The sequence below is a fragment of the Microtus pennsylvanicus genome, chromosome 3 (genome assembly GCF_037038515.1).
Source record: "Microtus pennsylvanicus isolate mMicPen1 chromosome 3, mMicPen1.hap1, whole genome shotgun sequence".
NCBI classification, from domain to species: Eukaryota; Metazoa; Chordata; class Mammalia; order Rodentia; family Cricetidae; genus Microtus; species Microtus pennsylvanicus.
The window spans coordinates 62028383-62051992 of record NC_134581.1 but is presented as its reverse complement, the minus strand read 5'-3'; the positions used below and the strand labels follow the sequence as shown (position 1 = coordinate 62051992).

Here is a 23610-nt window from a genome sequence, read left to right as displayed (position 1 = left end):
CAGTGTGCTAGCTCCAAAACAGACACACAGGCTGAGCGGAAGTACAAGAGCACAGACAGAAGCCTGTAAACTTACAGTCAGCAGGTCTACCCACACCACCAACAGGAGAGTCTTCTCAAGACAGTCAGTGCTCACTATCCAAATGTCCTTAGAGATGCCCTTGCTGCCAGAAAAGACATATTACCAAGTCTAGTCAACTGTACCACTGGAAAAATAAAACTTCATTAAACAGAGGAGGGAATACAAATGGGTTAAATATGAAACCCACAACTATGAAAGAATTAAGAGAAAACACAAGAAATGTTCTATGTGACTGAGAAGATGGGTAAGAGCATTTGCTGTGCAAGTATGAGGACGTGGGTTCAAATCCCAGAACCAACATAAACACCAGGCATGTCTGGGCACACAACTATAACCTTAGTGCTGCAAGAGACAGAGCTTGCAGGCTGTCATCTTAGTACAGGTTCAGTCACACTAAGTACACACCCACACATGTACATACAATCTCTCTTTCTCTCTCTCCACTCCCTCTCTTTCTCTCTCTCTCCACTCCATCCCTCCCCTGTCTCTCTCACACACACACACATGAACAAAGGGATTTGGAATAAGAACCTAAAAGCACAGACAACAAAAGCAGACATAGGCAAATGTAAACATGCAACTAAGAGCTGCTGCACAAAAGTGAAACAATTAACTTACAGAGTGGAGGGAAATACTCACAAATGACCCAGCTGATCAGGGGTCAGTTACACAGAGCACACCAGGAATTCAGACAATCAACAGCAGACAGAAAACAATTCAGTATAAAAGTGGGCAGAAAGTCTGAAGAAACATTTCTCAAAATACACACACGGCAAACAGGTACATGAAATCCTTAACATCCTTCATTGTCAGGGAAATCCAGTCAGTACCCTAGCGAGGTATCACCAAACTCTAACAAGAATGGCTCTCATTTGACGACCCGGGAGCCTGCATGGGACTGACCTACTTCCTGGGCACTGTCACAGCTGTGTAGCCTGGTCTTCTTGTGGGACTCCTAACAGTGGAGGCGGGAGCTGTCTCTGACTCTGTTACCTGCTTTTGGAACCCTTTGCTCCTACCAGGTGCCTTGTCCAGCCTCAATAGAAGAGAGGGTTCCTATCAACTTAATATCAACTTCTGGGAGATACTGATGGAAGGCCTGCCCTTTTCTGAAGGAAATGTAGGAGAGGAGGGAGGGAAACTTTGGTCAGGATGTAAAAACAAATATGAATACAAAGAAAAAAAGAAAACTGGCTATCACCAAAAGAATAAAGCTGATAGAGACAAGCAGAAGGCAAACCTCAAAGAACTAAAATGAGAACTCCACTCATGATCCGGCAATCCCACGGCTGGGTACACACCCTAAAGGAAATGAAATCAGCTTCGACAAAGAGGTGGTGTATATGAACAAAATAAGAAACTAATAGGAAAATGAAGTATTCTGAACGACAAAAGCTGTGCGGTCAATAACTGAGATTGCAGAAAAGAAAATCCCATCACCTGTTCCTGATTTCAAAATCCAAAAACCCAAAAATCAAGTGGAACTTTTCAGACGACAGGGCATCTGTGTGAAACTGACAGCTAATATGGACACTTCATGGTGACAGTATCACCTGAGAAGCGAGATGAGCAACCACTCTTCATTAGCCAATGGTCGTGATGGGGAGTTGTAACTACTGTGAAAAGACAAGAAGCAAAAGCACGCAGACTATAAAGGAAGAAGTCACATTTAACCACAGATAGTGACGGGCTACGTGGAAAATCCAATGGACTGTCTAGAGTGAGTGAATTTTGAAAAGTTGCATTTACGAGATAACATATAAAAACAAAACATATTTATATACACATATTCTATCCGGTTGCTGTGGTCTGGGTGTACACTGTTTTCCGTAGGCACGTTCATTTGAATATCTGATCTCCAGCTGGGGTTGCTGGAAGAGACAGGTCACCAGGAGTAGGCCTTGAGTTTTAGTAGCCCGGACCTGCTTCTTGTCTGTTCTCTGGTTCCTCACTGTGGACACTGTGTGCCCAGCCACTCAAGGCTCTCACCAGCATGCCCTCCTGGCCACAGGGAACTGCACAGCCCCTGAACGACAGCCTGAGTGGGCCCTCCATCTCTTGAGTCGGTTCTTGTCGGGCAGTTGGTCTCAGAAAGAAGGAAAGTAACTAATACGACAGTAAGAAACTGGACTTTAGTTCCAAAGGCACCCAACTTTATAATATCATCAAAATATAAACTACTGAGGGATAAATGACAAATCTGCGAAAGGATGGCACATTACAAGTGAGATAAACTTAAATCATAAATACATGGAGAGAGCTTTGCTCACGGACAGGAAGGTTTAGTGTTATTAAAATGCTGGTAGGCAGGCTAATAGCTGAAGGTGTCCGTGTCCTAATACCCAGAACCTGAGAGTGTTATCTTACACAGCAAAAGGGACTTTGCTAATGTGATTAAGCACCTTGAGATAGGGAGATTATCCTGGATTATCCGAGCGGGTAATCACGCGTGTCATTACGGGAAAGAGGGAACCAGCCAGAGAAAGGGAAATTGTGATTGCTGCTGTCGAGGCAGAGGCCAGGCAGGAGGCAGGCAAACATGGATCCTTCCGAGAGCTTCTACACAGAGTTTAGTCTTCCCCACTTTAAATTTAACTCCATAAAATATCGCCTTAGATCTCTGACCTGCAGAGCTATGTTACATGATGCTGTTTTAGGTCACTAAATCTATGGTAGTCTGTTACAGCCACAGTTGGAAACGGTAATAGGACAGATCTTCTCAGACTGATCTAGCCAATCCAAATCAAAATTCCGAGTCTGCGAAGTGGTTCAGCGGGTAAAAGCACTCGCTGCACAGCCCGATGACCTGAGTTTGATCCCCAGAACGCAGGTAAAGGCAGATGGAGAGAACTGACTCCTCCCCGAAGTTGTCCTCTGACCTCTAGTCATGTGCTGTGGCGTCACATGACAGTACTCTCACACGTATGTACATACAAAACACAGTAGTAATTACAAAAATTTAAAAATTAATCTAATTGTGTAAACAGTCCACTAATTCACACAGACACTTAAGAGTCTAAAGTACTAGAAACATGTATCAAGCATTTGAATTTAAATTTAAAAAATTTAAGCATTTATTTTATGTGCATACATGAGTGTGTATACATGCACAGATGTGCACGATCACGTGATGGTCAGAAGAGTGTTGGTCTCTTGAAACTACAGTTACAGTGGCTGAGAGCCGCCGTGAGTGCTGAGAACCAAACCCCTGCAAGAGCAGCAGGTTCTCACCTACTAGACCGTCTCTCCGGCCCCATCTAAGCATTCAGATAAACCAGTTAACATTAACGAGGCACCCACCATATACAGACCCTTATAAATTATTGGGAAAGAAAAAACCAGGAAAGCCCCTGACCTTAAGCTTCATTCATTCAGCCAATATTTGCCTAAATCTATTAGATGCTAAGCATTGTTCAAGACGAGGAATATCATGGAACAAAACAAACATCCTGCCCTCATGGAGCTCCGTGGCACAGACCCTACAGCAAGGGGACAAACAATGACAAAGGCGGAGTGTAACTGGAGACGCACTAACGGTAGGTAGGGGAGCGGTCCATCCCAGGTGTAGGCACAGGAAGGGCTTTGTCTATAGGGAACTGACAAATACTCCAACTGAGCGATCCACCTGGTATTATCAGTAATATGAATCGCCAATTCTTATCCATACCTGTGATAAATGCAGCCTTTGTTGGTCTGAGTCCTAAATGCTGTTGGCCTTTGGATGAGGGTTAAGGGAAGTCAGAGGCACCTTCTGCCTGCGCGTCCTTTATCCTCTTTACTGATGTCCTATCCCTTTTAGGTGAGGAGTGCCCCTAGAGACCCTGTTCTAGCATCTACTGTACCCTGTGCTGTGTTTATCAACAGCCTCCCTCTCTTCTGCCTTCACAAGAGGGTTGCCATACTGTGATTGACACTCCCAGGGTCTTCACCACTGGGAACATGGCGATTTTACCTAAAGAAGGGTAAAGCTGTTGGCCTGGCCTTGAAAACGGACTTTTCATTCTTCTCTACATCTGGTAATCCTGCCAGCAGCTACGTAGACTACTCCGTAGCATGTATGGAACTGGCGATGGCCAGGTGTGGTGCACGTTTACTGTCATGAATCAGAGCTCCATCAGGGTCTGTCTCGCATGCTGCCTCCATACCTTCCTTTCCCCTCAGCACATCAAACGCCATCTCCTATGTTGTCAAGGTGCAGCCTGGTGCACAAAAACATCTCCCTTGGTGTTCTTTCAATTGGTGAATCCGTATCCACTTCTCCCACGGAACCATCTTTTTATTCCCTGCGGCCTCTTGTGTCACACAGACACAGCTGCCGTGAGACCACTGCTTCTCGCTCTGCAGACAGAACTAAGTTTGATGTGGCCCTGTCAAGAGCAGCTAAAGGGGCCCAGATGAGGTGACGGTGGCTGTGCTGAGCTACCCTCTCTGGGTCCTGCACCTGGCCGCTGACTAAACTCTGCCCGTAATGTCTAAGTCCTTCCAACTTAACTCCTGCCAGCCTGTGTTGACCAGAAGCCTTCTTGCCCATGCTATAAACAGTTGGATAACATAGATTTTGTAAGTCACACAGAGCCGTTTATGTGGGACAACCCGAGAAATCACTTTTTACTGAGAAAATCGTATTTCTCGTATGAAGAATGTGTGGGAACTGACATATCCCACACATGTCCTTGTGATAGGCAGTTTCCTGACAGACGGACTGCTCACACAGATGACCAGCATCGCATGGGTCTACCGTGGACGCTGGCGCTATCCGAGCTCACAGCACAGTAGCAGGAGGGGTCTCCAGGACACAACGCAGCTTTTTAATAAATAAAGCTTGCCTGAAGATCAGAGTGCAGAGCTAAGAAAGTCACTAGAGTCCAGGGAGTGGTGGCACACACCTTTAATCCCAGGACTCAAGGAAGGCCACCCTGGGCTGTGAGATTGAGTCTAAAAAGAGGAACAGAACTCACAAAACAGAAGTTGGAAGTCACCTGCCTTTAATCCCAGCACTAGGGAGGTAGAGACAGGGGTGGTATGGCTGGGCAGAGAGGGTTATATAAGGCAGAAGGAGACAAGAGCTCACTGCAGTCTGAGGTCTGGTGGAGAGCATTGCAGTCTGCAGTCATGTTGAGGACAGGGTCTCCCTTTGTCTGAGTCTTGGGAGGGGTTAAGAACTCTCTAGAGGCTTGGCTGCTTTGCTTTTCTGATCTTCAGCTTGAAGCCCAATATGTCTCTGGGTTTTTATGATCTATGCTACACATACTTTTTATTTATGTGTTTCTGTCATATTTGTGTGCATGCCCACAGACGCCAGGATAGGGTGTCAGACCTCCCGGAGCTGTAGTTACAGGTTGATGAGGATGTTCAGAACTGAATTTATGTCTTCTGCGGGAATACTAAGTGCTCTTTACCACTGAGTCACCCAACTAGCCCCCAAATTTGTAACTTTTTATTACAGAGTTCATATGTTTTATAGTGATAAATGATGAAATAATATATTATTTATAAAAATTTTATGTATATATACTATGCCAAACTTTTCTATATATTTTTCCCTAGCCCACATTTTTTCCAAAATTTTGCACATCTCTCCCAAAGACTCTCCAGTCTGTGGCCCCCACGACTCACATCTACACATGAAAGGTAGTCTCACAATGAACAGACAGCACGGGGATCGTCAAATCCTCATTTTAGGGGACCTTTTGGTATTTATAGCTGTGTCTAAAAATTCTAAACACTGGGCTGGGTGGTGGTGGCTCACACTTTAATCCCAGCACTAGGGAGGCAGAGGCAGAGGCAGGTGGATCTCTGGGAGTTCGAGGCCAGCCTGGTCTACAAGAGGAAGTTCCAGGACAGGCTCCAAAGCTACAGAGAAACAATGTCTCAAAAAAAAAATTCAAAACACTGAAATGAAATATAATAGTAAGATATAACAACTTTGGTTAAATGTAATTTTCAAGTCAACATTTTACTAAATTTGAACAATATCTTATAACACTGAAATAAATTTATCTCATTCTGTAGACCATTCTGGTCTCAAACCCATACCCATCTTCCTTCTCAGCCTTCCAAGTATTGAGATGACAAGTTTGGGCCACCATGCCCAGGGAAATATATTCTTTAAAAACCACTAACTATTGGGCCATCAAGGTAGCTTGGGGGTAAAGGAAACTGCCACAAAAGTTTGACTCCTGGAGCCCGGATAAAAAGTGGATGGAGAGAACAGACTCCCAAATTGTCCTCTGACCTCTACACACACATCATGGCCGTGCATTCATGCACAGACAAACAAATTGTTTAAATTTGCCAAATGTTTTAAAAGTAAAGAAAAATCGTGGTTTTATGAGTAGTTGCCTAAATCATAGCTTTTAGAGATATATAATTTTACTAAATAGTAATTCTATTCATTAGCAAACAAATAATTATGTAAACTATGTGAGCCCAGAGCCAGGGATCACAGTTAAACAGCTGACAGCAGTAACGCACACTGTCTGCATGGCTGCGAGCGTTTCACTACCCTATCCTCTAATGTGCACGGTAATAACAAAACTAAACATCTCCAGCTGGCATAAGAAATGAATATCTAATTAATTTCATATTTATTCCTGAAAATGACTTCATCCCTTGGGGAAAGAAAGTGTCAAAAATGATCCTATCTGGGTATCAAATATTCTGGGTACAACATTGAACACAGCAAATGGTTGTCTAGTTTGTAAGATAATGCTAAGAGCCAGGAAAGAAACAGAGCAAATGAAAAGGGAAGACAAGAAAGGACACGAGTGTCAGGACGAATAGAAGCTGAAAGGGAGCTCCAGGTGGCGTGCCAGGAACCATGGCAGGAGGCTCACGATCACCTAGATCTCTATCTTAGGGTGCCCAAAGGCCTCTGGGAGCACTGTACTCATATGTACAGGTACAGACAGACAGACAGACACAGACACACACACAGACACACACACACACACACACACACACAACCACAAAGCATGACTAGGGAGAGGAGAGTGGGAGCTACGCAGGTATCAGAAGAGGATGCCAAGCTGGCCTCAAACCCACAGCAGCCCTACTACCTCAGCCTCTCAAGTGCTAGGATTACAGGTGCGAGTCTGTCATTTTCAGAGATCTGCTATAATCCCTCATTTACAAACTCTATATAATAAGTTCATACAGTTTTAAAATGTCTAATTTAAGAAGTTCTCCAGGAGCCGGGCGATGGTGGCACACGCCTTTAATCCCAGCACTCGGGAGGCAGAGGTAGGCGGATCTCTGTGAGTTCGAGACCAGCCTGGTCTACAGAGCTAGTTCCAGGACAGGCTCCAAAGCCACAGAGAAACCCTGTCTCAAAAAACCAAAAAAAAAAAAGAAGTTCTACAGGGTTCATGGGGGAAAATGGTAGCTGGATTCTAACCTGCGGTCTTCCTTTTCCCAGTGCAATCCAAACACCAATTACCTTCCTGGAGCACAATTAAGATCAGCAGTCAAGTGTTTCTAAAGAGTGGGCCGAGGTCTCCAGGGTCAGATAAAGGAGCAGGCAAAATGCCTTCCTCTCTAGAAGGGGAACTGTGAGACTCTGAGCATGTAATCCTGGGGAAAGACAAAATCGCAGTGCCTGGGTAAGCCTTGCCCTACAGAAGGACAGTGTGCTCTCAAGTTCTCTCCATCTCCCAGGCTCCAACAACTACTTCCTACTCCTCTGCAGGAGGATGAAACCCATCATTTCTGTACAATTAATATGGGGGGGGGGAGGACCCAAAATAAGGACAATCTAGAGGAACAAAACAGTTCCAGGAGACCAACAGCCTGAACAGAAGTAATGATTACTAATAACATTAAGTAAAGTCTTGGAGTTAAACTATGCTTTAAGAAAAGAAACATTCAATAGGTAATTGAAGAATTGCCTGGACAGTGAGGTCAAATTAATGGTCAAGAAAGGAATACTTAGAACTGCAGCGGAAAACATAAAGAGGAAGAAATTATGAGTGATCATATAAGACACGGGGACCAAGATTCAGAGTGAGAAAAAGAAATGTTGGTGACAGGGTGGGAAACAGACCAAGGGAAGATGCTGGCCAAACAAGAAAAAAGATAATCAAGAATTGGACACATCCCAGTGAAATTCCTAAATCCAGGCATACAGAAAGCAGTTAAGACACAAGGACAGTTTAATGTTTAAGGATTCTAGAGAACCCATTTTTTTTAAGTGACAAGTTAAGAGGAAGAATCAAGCACTGACTTTACTTTTGCTATGTAGGATAACCATGGAATTACTAAAGACAAATATGAGCTGGATGGGGCAGATAACCATCCAGAAAATAAAATCAGAACAATAATTACGTGATCAAAATTTTACAAATTCTAATTTATATATGTAGACATCATATATCAAGAGCAATGACATAAAGAGAAAATTAGACATAAAACATCCTCCTAGCAGAGGAAAACCAAACCACTCTAGCTGGTCTCAGTGAAATCAACTTGAGTTTGATCAACTTCTGGATCCTTCCTAGTACTAACTCACAGAAAGGGCGTGCAAACAGTCAGAGGAAGCTGCTCCATAGCTGCCCTGTTACCCAAGATTTTATTCAGGGTCTTTTAGCTTCCGCAGTGAATTTTATTTTATTAATTTATTTTTTAATTTTATTGAAGAATGACTTCAGTATTTTGAGGTTGATCACACTGACTGTAGATCACCTTCAACAATATGGCATTTTTACTATATTAATTCTGCTACTCCATTGTTTGTCTTTTAAATTCTTTTTATGGTGTTTTATCATTTTTATTAAAGAAGTTTTTCACCTTCATTTTTTTTTGAGGCGACAATGAATGAGATTGTGTTCCTGATTTCTTTCTCAGCAAGTCTGCTGTGAATTTTGTGTCCTGCTACTTTGCAATATTTGCTTACCAGTTCTAAAATTCTTCTGGCAGTCTTTAAGTTTTTCTAAGGATGGGATCATATCATTGGCCACCATACTATTTTTTTCTACCTGAGTTTATATTTAAAATTATTTAGAGTAAAAACCAGCACATGAGTGACAGAGAGGTGCTGTACAAACGTAAGGACCTGAGTTTGGTGCCGAGGGAAGGCCCAGGTCCAGCGGCACACCTGTAACTCTAGCCCTGGTGGGAAGGGGGGGGGACACTGGACTCCGAAGCTCACAGGCTAGCCAAACCCACAAATTACAGGCTAGTAAGAGACTGCCCCCAAAGATAAAGGCAGAGAGTGTTGAGTTAAGACAGTGGACATCAACCTTGGGCCTCATGACCATGCACACATGACCACACCAACAACACTAATAAGAACATAATGCTATCCCCCCCACACCACTCGGCATTATATTTCCATGTTCTCTGATAACTAAGGGAACCAAGGCTAAGGAAGGCATTCACCTTACTATAAAGATCAAGGACACCATGTTTAAGATTTTAATATAGTGCCCACATTTTACAGAGAAATTCCAATGTCATAGCACTTAACATAATCTAGGTATGGTGTAGGCTGCTTATTTCTGACTCTTTAGAAATACCTTTAATGACTGGAATTTCAAGTTAACATAATATGGAAAGATCAAAGAAAATGCTACCTCTAGTGATCAAGTCATAACCAAAAAAAACCCATTTATTGTAAGGTGTTGAGAGAACAAGGATTACTTTACCATCAATATAGAGCATATGCTGAGAATTGAGGCTGCCCATCACGAGCTTATGTATATAACATAATCAGAGAGAAGCTTAAACACGGACTAATACAGACTCTTTTCATGATTTAATGCATATTAAATTATGCAATCTTCACAAGAGAAATATAAAATGAAGTAGAAAAGTCAAAAGAAGTATACAAAAATATCAAAAATTTTCAAATGTACTTATTCTAAATTATGGCTAGCTGAAGGATGAAATAAATTAATCTTCAGATTAGTGACAAATTAAATTATGTACCTAATTGAGGGTTCTGCTTTCAGCCTTTAAGACCTCTCAGAAAGTGTCACAGCTCTCTATGTTGTCCAACTGCTGATTGACACATTATAAAATACAAACCCTGTGCAGATGTGCTATGTAGGCATGCCAACTGTAAGTCCTTTCTACAGATTTCTAGAGTATATTGGGCTAAAGAGCATGGTCTTGTCACATACTATAAATGGTACAACTTGCCTTTTTATTTTACAGAAATACAGTTTCAACAATAATAAGACCAGTAACCCAAAACCTTCCCCATAAACCCCTAAAAGTAATGATAAACATAGTTTTTTATTTTTGAGATTACAAAATAAAATAAGTGTACCATGGCATGAGACATAATTCTCCATCTTTTGCCACATACTTCTAAGAATAAGATTACTGGTCATGAAATTATATAGGCCTCTAAACCTGGTTTTTGGAGTTAGAATATCTCCACTCAAGAGGCTGGAGAATCAGGAATTCAAGGTCATCTCTGGCTGTTGTAGGCGTGAGGCTAATCTGGGCCGTCTGAGACTCTAACAACAACAATAACAAAAAGAAAAAAGTCTTAAAAGTTCCTCAGGCTGTGCTGCGGCAAAGCTCAGATGGCAAAGCCGTTGCTGTGTCAGCATGAAGACTGGAGTCAGATCTCCAGAGCCTATACTAAAGTTGGGTATACACACATCGCACCTGTAATCCCAGAGTACAGAAGAGGGAGACGGAGAATCACCAGAGCAAGCTGGCTAGTCAGGCAAGCAGAGCTGACAAGCTTCATATTCAGCTAGGGACCCTGCCTCGGGACATGAGGTGGTGAGTCTTTCTGGATCCTGCATGGGAATGTACATGCATGCAGGATCACACACCACAAAACATAAGATAATCTGCAGAGACTAATAAATCTTACAAACAACAACAAACACCAACTAAAGCAGGTATGGGGCTGCATGCCTGTAATCACAACACTTGGAAAACTGAGGCAGGAGGATCACGAGGTCTTCTATTATATGAGACTCTGCCTTTAAAAAGAGAGAGATCAATAGGTAAATCACCACCACCAAACACCAATTAGGCTGGAAAGTGGTCATTCCGTGACACATTTAGGTTTGGTAACTCTCATAATTTCCTTTCAAATTTTCTACCAATTCACAAAGCCAGGGAAACACCTAACTTCCAATATGCAAAGTACATTTTTTACATGAAAATTAAATATTTTACATTTTTGGTTGTGATCCTAGCCTTTAATGGCTGAGGCATCCCTCCAGGCCAGGAATTAAAGATTTTAAAGCAAGCTCGGGAGCAGGGCTGTCACTGGGAACTGAGGCGACCCTGGGTACTACATAACCAGGCAGCTGGGCTGGGCTGGCCAGCCTCCTCAGCGCTGCAGCCTTAGTCGTCCCTAAGAGAGCTTTACAGTGTGTGGTGGGTAGGAAAAATACAAACAAAACCAACCAAACAACCAACCAAAACTGAGGAGTTTGGGTACTTGTGGGCCTCCCTCTAAACTGTAACTTGTAAGACTCCTTAAACCGCCAAGCTAAAAACACTCTCTCCACTATATCTGTCCAGTAAGTTCCCCCTTAAAGAATGTTATGCAAACACGTCACGGCCTCCATGGAAACTATGTCTGCTGTACAAAATTAAGCTTTTGTTTTTGAAGAAAGAGAACGAAGTCTGACCCCAAGGTAGAAATATGTATTTATAAACTAGATGTTTTGGAACAAGTAATGATTTTGTCATAAGAAAAAAATGTTGGAACATCATTTACAAGGTCCTTTCTCAAAGTCCAAGGTACGCTACAATGTGTGCAGCCTATGACCCATTTAGACACCACCACAAGTGTGGAATACGTCTGTGCCAGCCAGGATGTGCCGGAGCACACTACAGACACTGACACGCCTCTAAAACGCCAAAGACGCGCTTCTAGCTCACTGCCCACCTGTGCTTCCTGTCTCTCTCTCCCCCACTGCCTGCCACACTACAGCGCGGGCAAGTGTGCCAAAGGAAGAGCAATCAGGCACTGGTTCGTTAAGCTTCTGCCCATGACGTATCAACTGTGCTCACATTTCACTGCCCCAAACTAGTCCCATCCCGGGCACACGCACCGTAACAGGGGCCAAGTGAAATTATAGAGTATTTGGATAGTACTGACAACTACCACTTCATAAAAGTCGTTACTGGAGTCAGGTAGACCTCGAATCAAATCGCAGGCGTACCACTTACAAGAATAATTACTTTTTCCATCTGTAAAGTAGAAATAGGACTCACTACCGTGCAAACTTTTGCTCAGCTCGTTAACTGGGTCATGGTCCCAGAACTGAACATGGAGGTAGTGAAAAAAATCTACCAACAGCAGAATGTTTCTGAATACCAAGAGCCGAGAATGGTTCTAAGTCGACCGCACAGTGACTCTGAAGTTTCGGCAGCACTCATCCATGCTGCGTGATGGAACTTCATTGCAGCCTTGTTACTGAACACACAACATGGACACTGTGTCCTCCGTGTGTACTTACGCCACACACAGATGGATACCGCTTGAAACACCCAGGCTAGAATTTGAGACCACTGTGTGTGATGAAGTGCAGTGTTAACTGCGCATACAAAGTCTTCTGCTCTTACAGAAATGTGGTCAGCAGTGGGAAACTGCTACAATTTTAGTGCTTTCCCCGTCAGCCCTCAGCACACCCCTAGTTTATATTACATTAGAATGCTTGCCTGCTGTTTGCCTGGGGGGCAGAGGCAGGTGTATCTCTGTGAGTTCAAGGCCTGTTTGGTCTACATGGCAAGTTCCAGAGGACCCAGGACTACACAGAGAGACTGTGGGGTGGTTTGAGCCAGAATGGCCCCCATAGGCTCATATTTGAATGCTTGGTTTCCGACTGGTAGGGTGATAGGAAGGGTAGGAGGTGTGGCCCTGTTAGAGGGGATGTGTCACTGACACCAGACACAGTGTTATCTTTCTGCCTCTGTCTTGTGGATCAGATGTATGCTCTCAGCTGCTACTGTTCCAGGACCTTGCTTGCCTACCTGCCACCATGGCTTCCTGCCATGATGGTCATGTGCTAACCCTCTGAAACTGTAAGCCAACCCCCAACAATTAAAAGCTTTCTTTTATGAGTTGCCTTGGTCATGCTGTCTCATCCTGGCAATAAAACAGAAACTAGGAGAGAGCCTGTCTTAAAAATCCAAAATTAAAAAAAAAAAGTTGTTTGAGGGGCTAGAGAGAAGAATCTTGAAGAGCACCTCAAAGTTTGGCTCCCAGCACCTATGTTGGGGAGCTTACAATTGTCTGCAACACAATTCCCAAGGAGAGCCAAAGCCCCTGACCTCTGACCTCCATGGGCACCTGCATTTACACACACAGACACTCACATGCACACAAACAATACATATACTTCAATTAATTTTAAAAATTGCTGTTTGAAGGCTGGAGAGGTGGCTCTGCAGTTAAGATTACTGACTATTCTTACAGAGGAACTGGGTTCGATTTTCAGCATCCACATGGCATCTCATAGCCATCTGTAACTCCAGTTTCAAAGGAGCTGATGCCCTTTTGGCCTCCGTGATCTCACACACGTATATAAAATAAATCTTTAAAAACTGATGTTTGAGTTGCTGGCTTGGGTTCCATAAAAATTGTCATAAGGAAAAGTTCATTAAATGAATTTTGGCTTGGGACTAAAACAGAATTTCCGACAAGTTTTAAAATGGCTTTAAACATAGTTCTGCCATCTTGTGCTACTTACTGATATAAAGTAACCTTCTCATCACTGACAACTATAAAACCAAAACATCAACTCTAAAACACACCAATGGTGCGCTACATCCTACAATTAAAAAGAAAAATCTGCTGACATTTAATTCTATGTGCAAAATTAAACAGGCACACCAAAAGAGTTGCTTTTAAATAAGTAATTTATGATTTATCATCAGTAAATGTTTGATTTCTATTATCTAGTTTATATACTTATGCACCCAAAGTTGCATAAAATTACTTGGTCACGAAGGGCTGGAAGTAGAAAAACTTAAGGAGCCCTGCGTATAGAATTTTCAAAGACTAAAAGGACATTGTGAGGTTAGATGCTCGGCAGAACGCTTGGCTTTGATTCACCCATTCAATAAACTTTATGGGGCATCAGTCAGGCACCATGCCCGGAGTGAGCACACAGTATTTACACACTAAGTAACAGTTAATTTTGTTACCTCACTAATCCATTTTCTGTTGGCATGATGAAATCCCCGAGACTGGGTACACTGTAAACAGACTCCGTTGGCTCGTGGTTTTGGAGGCTCAGAGTCCAAGACTATGGGGCTGCATAAGCCTGGACCCTGGTGAGGCTCCCCTGGTCATAGTATAACACAGTTTAGAAGCAGAAAGGAAACATGACTGAGTATAGAAGGCACCGGAAGCACAGGGCTATGCTGTGAGATCAGCATTAATCCTTTCTGACTATGGTGTTAATTACCATGCGTGATGACCATGCACTAGACCTCCATCACTAGACCAGGTTTCCAGCACACCGATCTTTGGGGGACACATGTACAACAGTACTGTCATTATAAATGCCTTCTGAGTTCCAACCACAGACGCAGAAATAAGCTGTCAGAGTCAGAGGCGTGTTAATTAACTGCCAATTAATCTCAGATATTCGTTTTCCTTTTATATGGTGAGAGGACACATGGCCTTGTGGCATACAGCAGTAATCTGTGTGGGTTTAAGCTCTGTCTCCCATGTTGTAAGGTGAAGCAACATACGGTGTTTACAGAGAACTCCTTAGGAGACCATACTCTGTCCACGTCATCCCTCCTTCAAGCTTCTAGAACACTGGTTCTTTCTTAGACTCATCCAATGTCTTGGTTTCTTTTCCCAGTGCTGTGATAAAACACACAGAGACAAAAGCAACAGAAAGAAGAAAGCTTTGCTGTGGCTCATGGGTCCGACACAGCAGACAAGTCATGGAGCATGAGCTTGGGGTAGCTGGTCACGCTGCAGCCAGCCAGGATGTTGAAAGCCGTGAATGTAACCCAGGATCCAAGTTCATGAGACGGTGCTGCCCACATCCAGAGTAGGTCCTCTCACCCCAGTCAACTGAAGAAAACCCTCCATGGGCATACCCAGAGGCTAGCCTAATCTAGATAACTCCCACAAGTATGCCCAGAGGCTATCCTAATCTAGATAACTCCCACAAGTATGCCCAGAGGCTTGGCTCAAGGATGTCTAGAGCTGACAACCTTAACCATCCCAACAGCCATGGATGGAGAGCAGAAGAACAAAACAAAGGAAGACTCGGTTCCTGGCACTGGAGTTACTCCAGCTGTCAACTTAAGATGAAAGATGTTTGTCTTTCTGGGTCTGGGTTACCTCACTCAGGATGATTTTTTTTTCTAGTTCCATCCATTTGCTAGCCAATTTCTTTTCTTTTTTCTTTTTCCCTCCATCCCTCCGTCTCTCCCTCCCTTCCTCTCTCTCTTTTGAGACAGGGTTTCTCTGTGTAACAGCCCTGGCTACTCTGAAACTTACTCTGTAGACCAGAACTCACAGAGATCCGCTGCCTCCCAAGTGCTGGGATTAAAGATGTGTATCACCAGTGTCGGGCCTGTACCCCATTATTTAATTGGTTGTTTTTAATTGGGTCTAGAGTCTTGAGTTCTTTATATAGTTTGGATATTATCCCTTTGTCAGATGTGGAGTTAGTGAAAAACTTTTCCCATTCTGTAGGCTGCTGTTTTTGATCTATTGATAAGTCCTTTGCCTTATAGAAGCTTTTCAGTTTCAGGAGGTCCCATTTATTAATTGTTGAACCGACTATCTTCTGTTAACCAAGCAAAGCTTCCAGTGGAGGAACTGGGACACCAACCTAGCCACAAAACATTCAACCTACAATTTAGCCTACCTGCAAGATGTGCTTGGGAAAAGGTGGCACAGAACTTCTGGGAGTGACCAACCAATGACTGATCCAACTTGGAACCCATGCCACAAAAAGGAGCCAAGCACAACCCTGCCTGGAGGGCCAGGAACCAGAGACTAGGTAGCCCAGATACCTAAGATAGAACCAAACACGACTGGGAAAAAAGTCAATAAAATGATTCCTAATGATAGTCTGCTACACTTATAAACTGGAGCTTAGTGTCATCATCAGAGAGGCTTCATCCAGCAACTGGCGGGAGAAGATGCAGAGACCCTCAGTCAAACATTAGGTGGAGCTTGGGGAATCCCATGGAAGAGGGGGGAGAGAGGATTGTAGGAGCCAGAGGGTTCAAGAACGCCACAAGAATGTGGCCCAAAGAATCAACTAAGCAGGACGCATTGGGGCCACAGACTGACGTGACAATCAGGGAGTCCTCTGCATGTATGTTACAGTCGTGTAGCTTGGTGTTCTTTGTGGGACTCCTAACTGTGAGAGTGGGGATTGTCTCTGATGCTTTTGTCTGCTCTTGGGACCCTTTCCCTCCTAACGAGAAAGGGTTGCCTCGTCCAGCCTTGATACGAGGGTTTGTGCCTAGTCTTATTGTAATTTGCTACGCTGTGTTCAGTTGTTACTCCTGGGAGAGGTGTTCTTTTCTGAAGGGAAACGGAGGAGGGGTGGATCTGAGGGAAAGGGGGTATAGGGAAGAGGGACTGACGGGAGAGGAGAAAGTAGAAACTGTGGTCAGAATGTAATATATGAGAGAAAAATAAATAAATAAAATTTTAAAAATGGATGCTTCTTAAGAGAACAGTAACTCCTGACAGTAATTGTACATCTTCAGGAGAAAACATATCAACACAGAAAGGAGCAGCATGTGGCAGAATGAGGAAGATTAGGGCTTTAGAACCTATCTTTTCACTTCCCTTGCCAACCTTTGGTAAGCATTTAACTAGCCAGGTTTTGGCTTCTTGTCTAAACCATCTGCGACCCAAAGACTCATGAGCAGTCCGTGTGATGCACATGGAAAGAAGGGCATGCAAAGCCTCTGTCTGCCTTGAGGAACGTGGCTCCAGTGGTCCACTCTCCCTATTCTAACTCAACACTGGAATACCCAACAGTCACAGCTACAGGATGGCGTGTCTCAGTCCAAAATTAGCCACAGGACCACATACATAACACTGGTCCCATAAAACAGTAACGTTTACTGACATGGTACTTTATAGTTAGACAGAGATGTTAGTCTAACAACAAAATTATCTAACAATGCTCTCCTAAGAATTTAACTATATAGTTAAGGTCAACGTGATATTTCAAGACTGTGTGAGGTCAGGTGTGGTGGAACACCCCTGTAATCCCAGCACTGGAGGAACTGAAGCAGGAACACTGAGACCAGCTGAGGACACATGGTAAGACCTGTCTCAAGCAAACAACAAAAAGATGGACTGAATCCCAGTGACAGTTCCATAGCTTCTCCAGGGAAACCATCAGTGGTGAGGTCATGACCTATGGAGGAGAAAGACAAAGGGGAAGCAACCAAAAAGGCCTACTGTGGACTTCCTTTCCAGGCTAGCATGAAGTAACAGGGGTCAAATTTACTCTCCTGCCTAAAACGACAAAAATGCAGAGTAAAATTTCAAGTTATTGGGTACAGGAAATGAAGGATAGGATTTCTGAGAAATTACAAGAAATGAAGTGAGCTCTCCTACCATGGTCCGCAAAGAGCTGTAAAATATAAGTAGGAAGAAGACAGAAAAAGGCAAATTATAAAGGGCCATACAGATGTCAGTAATGTCTCTCACTGCCTGGAGAATTTCCATGGTGAAGTGCAAAAACAAAAATAAAAAACAAACAAAACAAAAAAAAATCCACAAGCCCAGGCAGGATCTGGGGAGATCTCCCTGAGTTTTAAGAGATGGAGCTGTATGGCCAAGGAGACCAGAGAGGCAGGAATGCATGGGAGAGAACACCAGCGCACAGCTAGAGTGGACACAGTCCACAGCACAGCTCTGCTTAGCACACACGGCTGGGGAAAAGCCACCTCCAAGTATTTAAGGAAGCACTGCCTAGAGTCATACAGAGCACTGAGCATTGCCTACTGCTCAGCAGCGAGAGCAAAGACGCTTCATTTATGGGCCAATGGGTAGCGTTCCCTCAAGAATTTTCCTTCAGGAGTCGGTGAGGGTTAGTCCTAAACCAAGTGCTCTGCTGACCTTCACATGGTTTAAAAACAGACTCGAAAGAATGCAACTGTTTCTAAGTAACTTATCCCGTGGGGCGGGTGGAGGGGGGAGGATGTTGCTGGAGTATTTATAGGAACACGAAATTTTCCCTGGATGTAACAACTTAAAATTCACAACAATAAGAACCTACAAAAAAAAATCACCCAATATACAAAGAAACACTGCTATTTTGCTATTACTTTAAAGCAATTTTCTCGAAATTTTACTGACTCTTAAGTTGTCCTTAACAAAAATCAACTTAATCGTGTTCACCTTACACGCTACTTTGAAAACCCCTGAAATAATAAAAACATTTCTAAGGCGAGCAACACCTTAATTAAAAGCACAAGCTTTACAGACAAAAAAACTAGAGTCTGAATTACTCCCAACTTCTTCCTAAATGCTTAGAAAAGCCACAGAATGTCCTTCGGTTTCAGCGGATTCATCTGAAAACAATATTGGCTTGGGACTGTAGTAAGAGACAGGCACAGGCTCACGCCTTTGATCCCAGCACTTGGGAGGCAGAGACAGGCAGATCTCTTGTGGGTTCAAGGCAGTCTGGTCTACATAAGTTCCAGGCCAGCCACACGTTCAGACAAACATCACTAAGGGTTTACCATGTGGCAGGGAGCACAGCAAGCGGCCTCGAAACACACTCTACATGGAACGCACATTAAAAGTTCATCTCAAGTACAAACTTCGTATTCCATCTCTTAGTTTCTAAGTAGGGCAATTATTTTAAGGTTCTCCTACAAAAATGAAAGGATCACTTATTTTTTTTTCTTTGAAAAAATAACCTAAGAAGTTGTCAGGTTCAACCCATTAAGGCGTGTCTAGGAAATACTGAGAATCTGAAAAACATGGTAAAACTTTAATTGAACAGCAATCTGCAATTAACATTACCTTTCAAAATTCTCAAATTAACAGAGCAAATTATAAAAATGGACCAATCTGTGATGATAATTTTCTGTCAGAAAGGCTGGGACAAAAATCAAGATCAAGTTTGTATTTCATTTGCTTAGATGATGACATGTGGCTTAAATATTAACCCCATTAATAAAATATTTGCATACCCATTTTGAATCTTAGTCATACTTTTATATATTCAGTTTATTAATTGCACTCCAAGGCTGCTCACTCCACTCAAGGTCTTGCAAGTCCCTCCCTCTCAAAGCAACAGCAGTGCCCGGAAGCTCGTGGCCGTGCCCGTGCCCGTGCCCGTGCCCGTGAGCTCGCTGTGACGACAGGTCTCATTCCCCACAACACTCTATTCTGATGGAGTCACAATTTGCATCTTAATAAAATCCCTCCAGGACGAATATGAACACTGATGCCTGAGTAGCAAAGCTGTAAACTGTGGTGGGTTTGGGGGTTTTATTTTGTTTTGTTTTGTTCACTGTTACAAAAAAGTTGATTTGCTGCTAAATTGTGTGCCCTGCAATAACAATCCGGAGAAGTAAATGGAGTCAGCATGGCAGACTTCCTCCGTATACCACAAACTTTAAGTCTCCTCTACCTTGACCTTACTTCTCAACTGGGACTTGTAGTCTGAGAAGTCCTGCACTATTCCTCTCCCTCCTAGGTAGACAGTTTTGTCAGCACGTGGCTACTGTGATGAGCATCCTCTTTGAAGCTGACTAACAACACATGGGATCAAGAGAACAGAGTTGCTCCATAAAATAAAAAAAAAAATCAAAATGGGTTTATCCATAGTTGGAATTTAAAACATTCCATTTGAAAAAAAACCTCCTAGAATGATTTTATTATAGTAAATTTCTGTGTATCACCTAACACATAGTTTTATTGTAGGTACCACATGTTTTAAAAAGAAATTCACATGGATTTGGAGAGTACAGTATTATTATTATACAATAGTCACAGTGCCTATAAAATAGAACAAATCTTGCTCCTCTTTCATTTAAAAGAAAGATATGACAGACTAAGTTGAAACTGATCACAGCGGGCAGGATGGCTGGGCACAGAGTCAAAGCAAGGTACAAAGGTCCAGTTTTCAAAATCCCTGCACACGCTGACTTCATCTCTTGTCACTATGGCCACGGTGTTATGTCAAACATTTGAGCACGGCTGAAAAGTGCTGTTCCTTATAAGCAATTATGAAGAGCTTTGCAAAGAGAAGGTAAAAACTGTAACAACTGTTGACACCTTAAAATGGTCAAAATGGCCATGCTCTGGGTTGCAGTATAAGAGTTACCTGGCTGAATCGGAGCCAGTGCACCCAACACGGAGAAAAGGATTGAAAGGGATTAAAGAGTTGCTAGGAGAAATTATCGAGGAGCCTACGGAAGCAGTCCTGGAAGTTAAATATGTCCTCCAGCATCCCTGGCCTTTTATAAGATCCAATTATAGATCCGTCACACTTGCATTGAACTCCTCCTCACTCCATTTTGCATTTTTGGCCTACATCTTCTTTTAGGATACAGAGTTCCACAAGAGCACAACAAGGTGTTTAATGATTTTTTTTAAATGGGCCTAAATATATTGATTTCCAGTTTTAGAGTACCGTTTACTCTAATATTTCAGCAAGTCATGAATAATTCACAATGCCCCATTTCTATTCATATCCCCAGCCAAAGCTCTCAAAACTGTGCACTTGGCTCTATTTATTCACCTATCAGTCGCTTTTCAATCCACTTCTGGCTGGCTTCTGCTCCCTTCACCCACTCAAACGCCTCTTTGGCCATGAACAACCCTTCAGGTGACTAAATACAATTTTACCTGACAGCATCATTTCGCAAACTTAACATGCATTCTCTCCCTCCTGAGAGAACGCTCCTCATTCTCCTAGGCAATTTGAAACTCTCCAGCCCTGGTCTCTCTGTGAGGCTCTGACACTTCTATCTGACCGGCAGCTGTTGCACTAACATGGAAACAGATCCTGGGATCTCTTCGAACCTCGGGACTGTATCACCTCCATGATGCTAACTCACACCGTCACATACCCAGCCCAGATCCGCCTTCTGAGGCCAGAACTGAGTACAGCTGGCACCCATGGTGCCCATGGCTGACTTCTGAGACCAGAACTGAATACAGCTGGCATCCATCGAGCCCACGACACTCAACATGTGCAAACCTGAAGTCTTAGATCCTCCTGCTTCCCCTCCAGTGCATCCCATTCCCCTCTTGTTGCTTCTGCCAGAAACCAAACCCCTTTACCCTCGCTGCTCACATTCAATCAGTCGCCAAGCCCTTTCATTTCTTTTTTTTTAATATTTATTTATTATGTATACAATATTCTGTCTGTGTGTATGCCTGCTGGCCATAAGAGGGCACCAGACCTCATTACAGATGGTTGTGAGCCACCATGTGGTTGCTGGGAATTGAACTCAGGACCTTTGGAAGAACAGGCAATGCTCTTAACCTCTGAGCCATCTCTCCAGCCCCCAAGCCCTTTCATTTCTATCCTCCAAAGTCTACGTCCTGTTTCCCATCTCTGCTCTCACCCCCCTCTTCCTGCAGGCCTGAGGTGGCATTAGCTCCTGTCTTCCTGAATTCACCGATATTGTCCTCTAATTCCATCTACAAAGACAGAGTGATTTGTCAAAGGAGAAAATGATTGAACCCCTTCCTGTGGCTTCCCTGTGGGTTCTAAGATAATAGTCACGAGACACCTAGCCTCCTCTCCAGACACGGACACCACTATCATTCCCTTGGTTCCCTAGGCGCCAACCTTTTGGCTTCTCTCTGCATGTTAGAGCTGCTAAGATCTAAGGTTTTCTCAGGTGTGGCACCTTTCCCATGTCATACCTTCCACCTGGAATATATATGTCTCTTTTATCTAACCAAGGGCGATCCAAAACCAAACACCTCAGTATATGTGCACAATGCCTTATGAAGTAAGACTATTTTTATTCCTGTTTTGTCTCTACTAATTTCAACATGACCCCAAGATATTATTTCTGTATATATATTTTTCTGTAGTGTATAAATGAGATTCAGAGAAGCCAAGTAATCTTAATCCAGAACATGGAGACTCAGCACCAAAGCTGGACTTCAGGGGCTAGCAGTGTAGCTCAATGGGTAAGGCACATGCTCGGCACCAAAATGCAAACAGCTAGACTCTAACTTTAGTCTTGTGGAGATGCTTGACTACCAAAGAGCATGACGACTGAGCCACGGAGGGCGTAGTTATCCCTGCCACAATTTACATCGTTATCTGGGTAAGTACTATGTTCTCAGAAAACCAGGTCCAACGAGTCAAGACACACAGCTTAGGGATGGGGCACTTAAGATTACCAAGCACTGTAAAAATGTAAACAAAACCATGCATGAGGGAAGGGACCATTTAGGCCTTGCTCCATGCTAAGTCCCTAGCAAACTGAACAGTGTCTAGCATACAACCCATGTCCAATCAGAATTTGCTGACTGTGAATGTTTATCTCACCTTTGCATATTAGTTTGAGAATGAAATCAACCACAACTACGCCTCCTATTCCTACTCAGACAAAAGTTTGCTAGGTTAGCAATCACCCCCTCCAGTCCTCATAGGGGTGGGAGGGTGGGGCACTGGCCCTAGGTGCCTGCTGGCCAGGGTCCTCCCTCCTTCCCTGGGGCTCTAACAGAGGAAGTCCTTTCCACTCTCTGGCCTCACCTTCCATGAGGGCGAGGATGCTGCAGCACCTTCCGAGCTAGGCCCAGGTGACTCTCGGGTGTCCAAGAGCATGAAGCGGCCATAGCGCTTCAGAGGCCACTGGGAGACTTCTCCTGGGAGGCCGAGGCCCGAGCGGACATTTCCCGCCTCAGCCATGCCTGCCCAGGGTCCTGGAAAGCCCGCCTCCACGTGACGCCTCACGACTATCGGCTGGCCAATCAGGAAGCGCGGAAGCTCAAGACCCACCCGAAAGAGGAGGATGCCTTTACCGGAAGTGTGGTCTTCACTGGTTTTTGTTTGCTTGTTTACTTTGGTTTTTGTTTTGACGTTGGGTACCCAAGAGAGACTGCCTGGAAGTGAGACTGTTATGCCTACAATTTGGGAGATTTCAGCGCCAGCATTGGGAGACTTCACCTCCCTCAAGGCAGCCCACCTCATCATTCATCAGCCCTGACTGAGCCTTGAGAATTTCCCAAACTGGCAGACTTCCTGACCACTAAACCCTGGGATGAGGCTATTTAGGGTGTCTCCGTCCTCACAGCAGTCTCTCAGATCATGCACCTCTTCACATCCGAACCTCAAATCCACCACAACCATTCAGGAACCATCGCTACTCCCTCACCATCCTGTGCCCCTGGACATATCCCCTCCTTTCTTCACCTGAAGAGAGGAGCAGCCAGGCAGCAAAAGGTGTGCCTCCATCAAACTGCAAGCAAATGACGTTTCTGGGTGATTTATAGCCGGCAAAACATGCCCACGTCTGTTAGTTCATTTATCCTCCCGACAACCTTGTGTTGAGTTACAGAAACACAACAGGGATTTTTTTTTACCCGACCGCTACCCCCAACCCCAGAGAACTGATGGTGGCAAA

General features: G+C 43.7%; 1 protein-coding gene across 1 annotated transcript in view; it reads right to left on the bottom strand.

Moving 5' to 3' along the window:
* The window catches only part of Rec114 (REC114 meiotic recombination protein), an 89515-nt gene extending 66620 nt beyond the window's left edge, over positions 1 to 22895 (bottom strand). The window contains exon 1 of the mRNA XM_075967772.1: positions 22740 to 22895. Coding sequence (XP_075823887.1) covers positions 22740 to 22895 — 156 coding nt within the window. The remainder of the gene's footprint in view (positions 1 to 22739) is intronic.
* Positions 22896 to 23610: the final 715 nt, after the last annotated feature.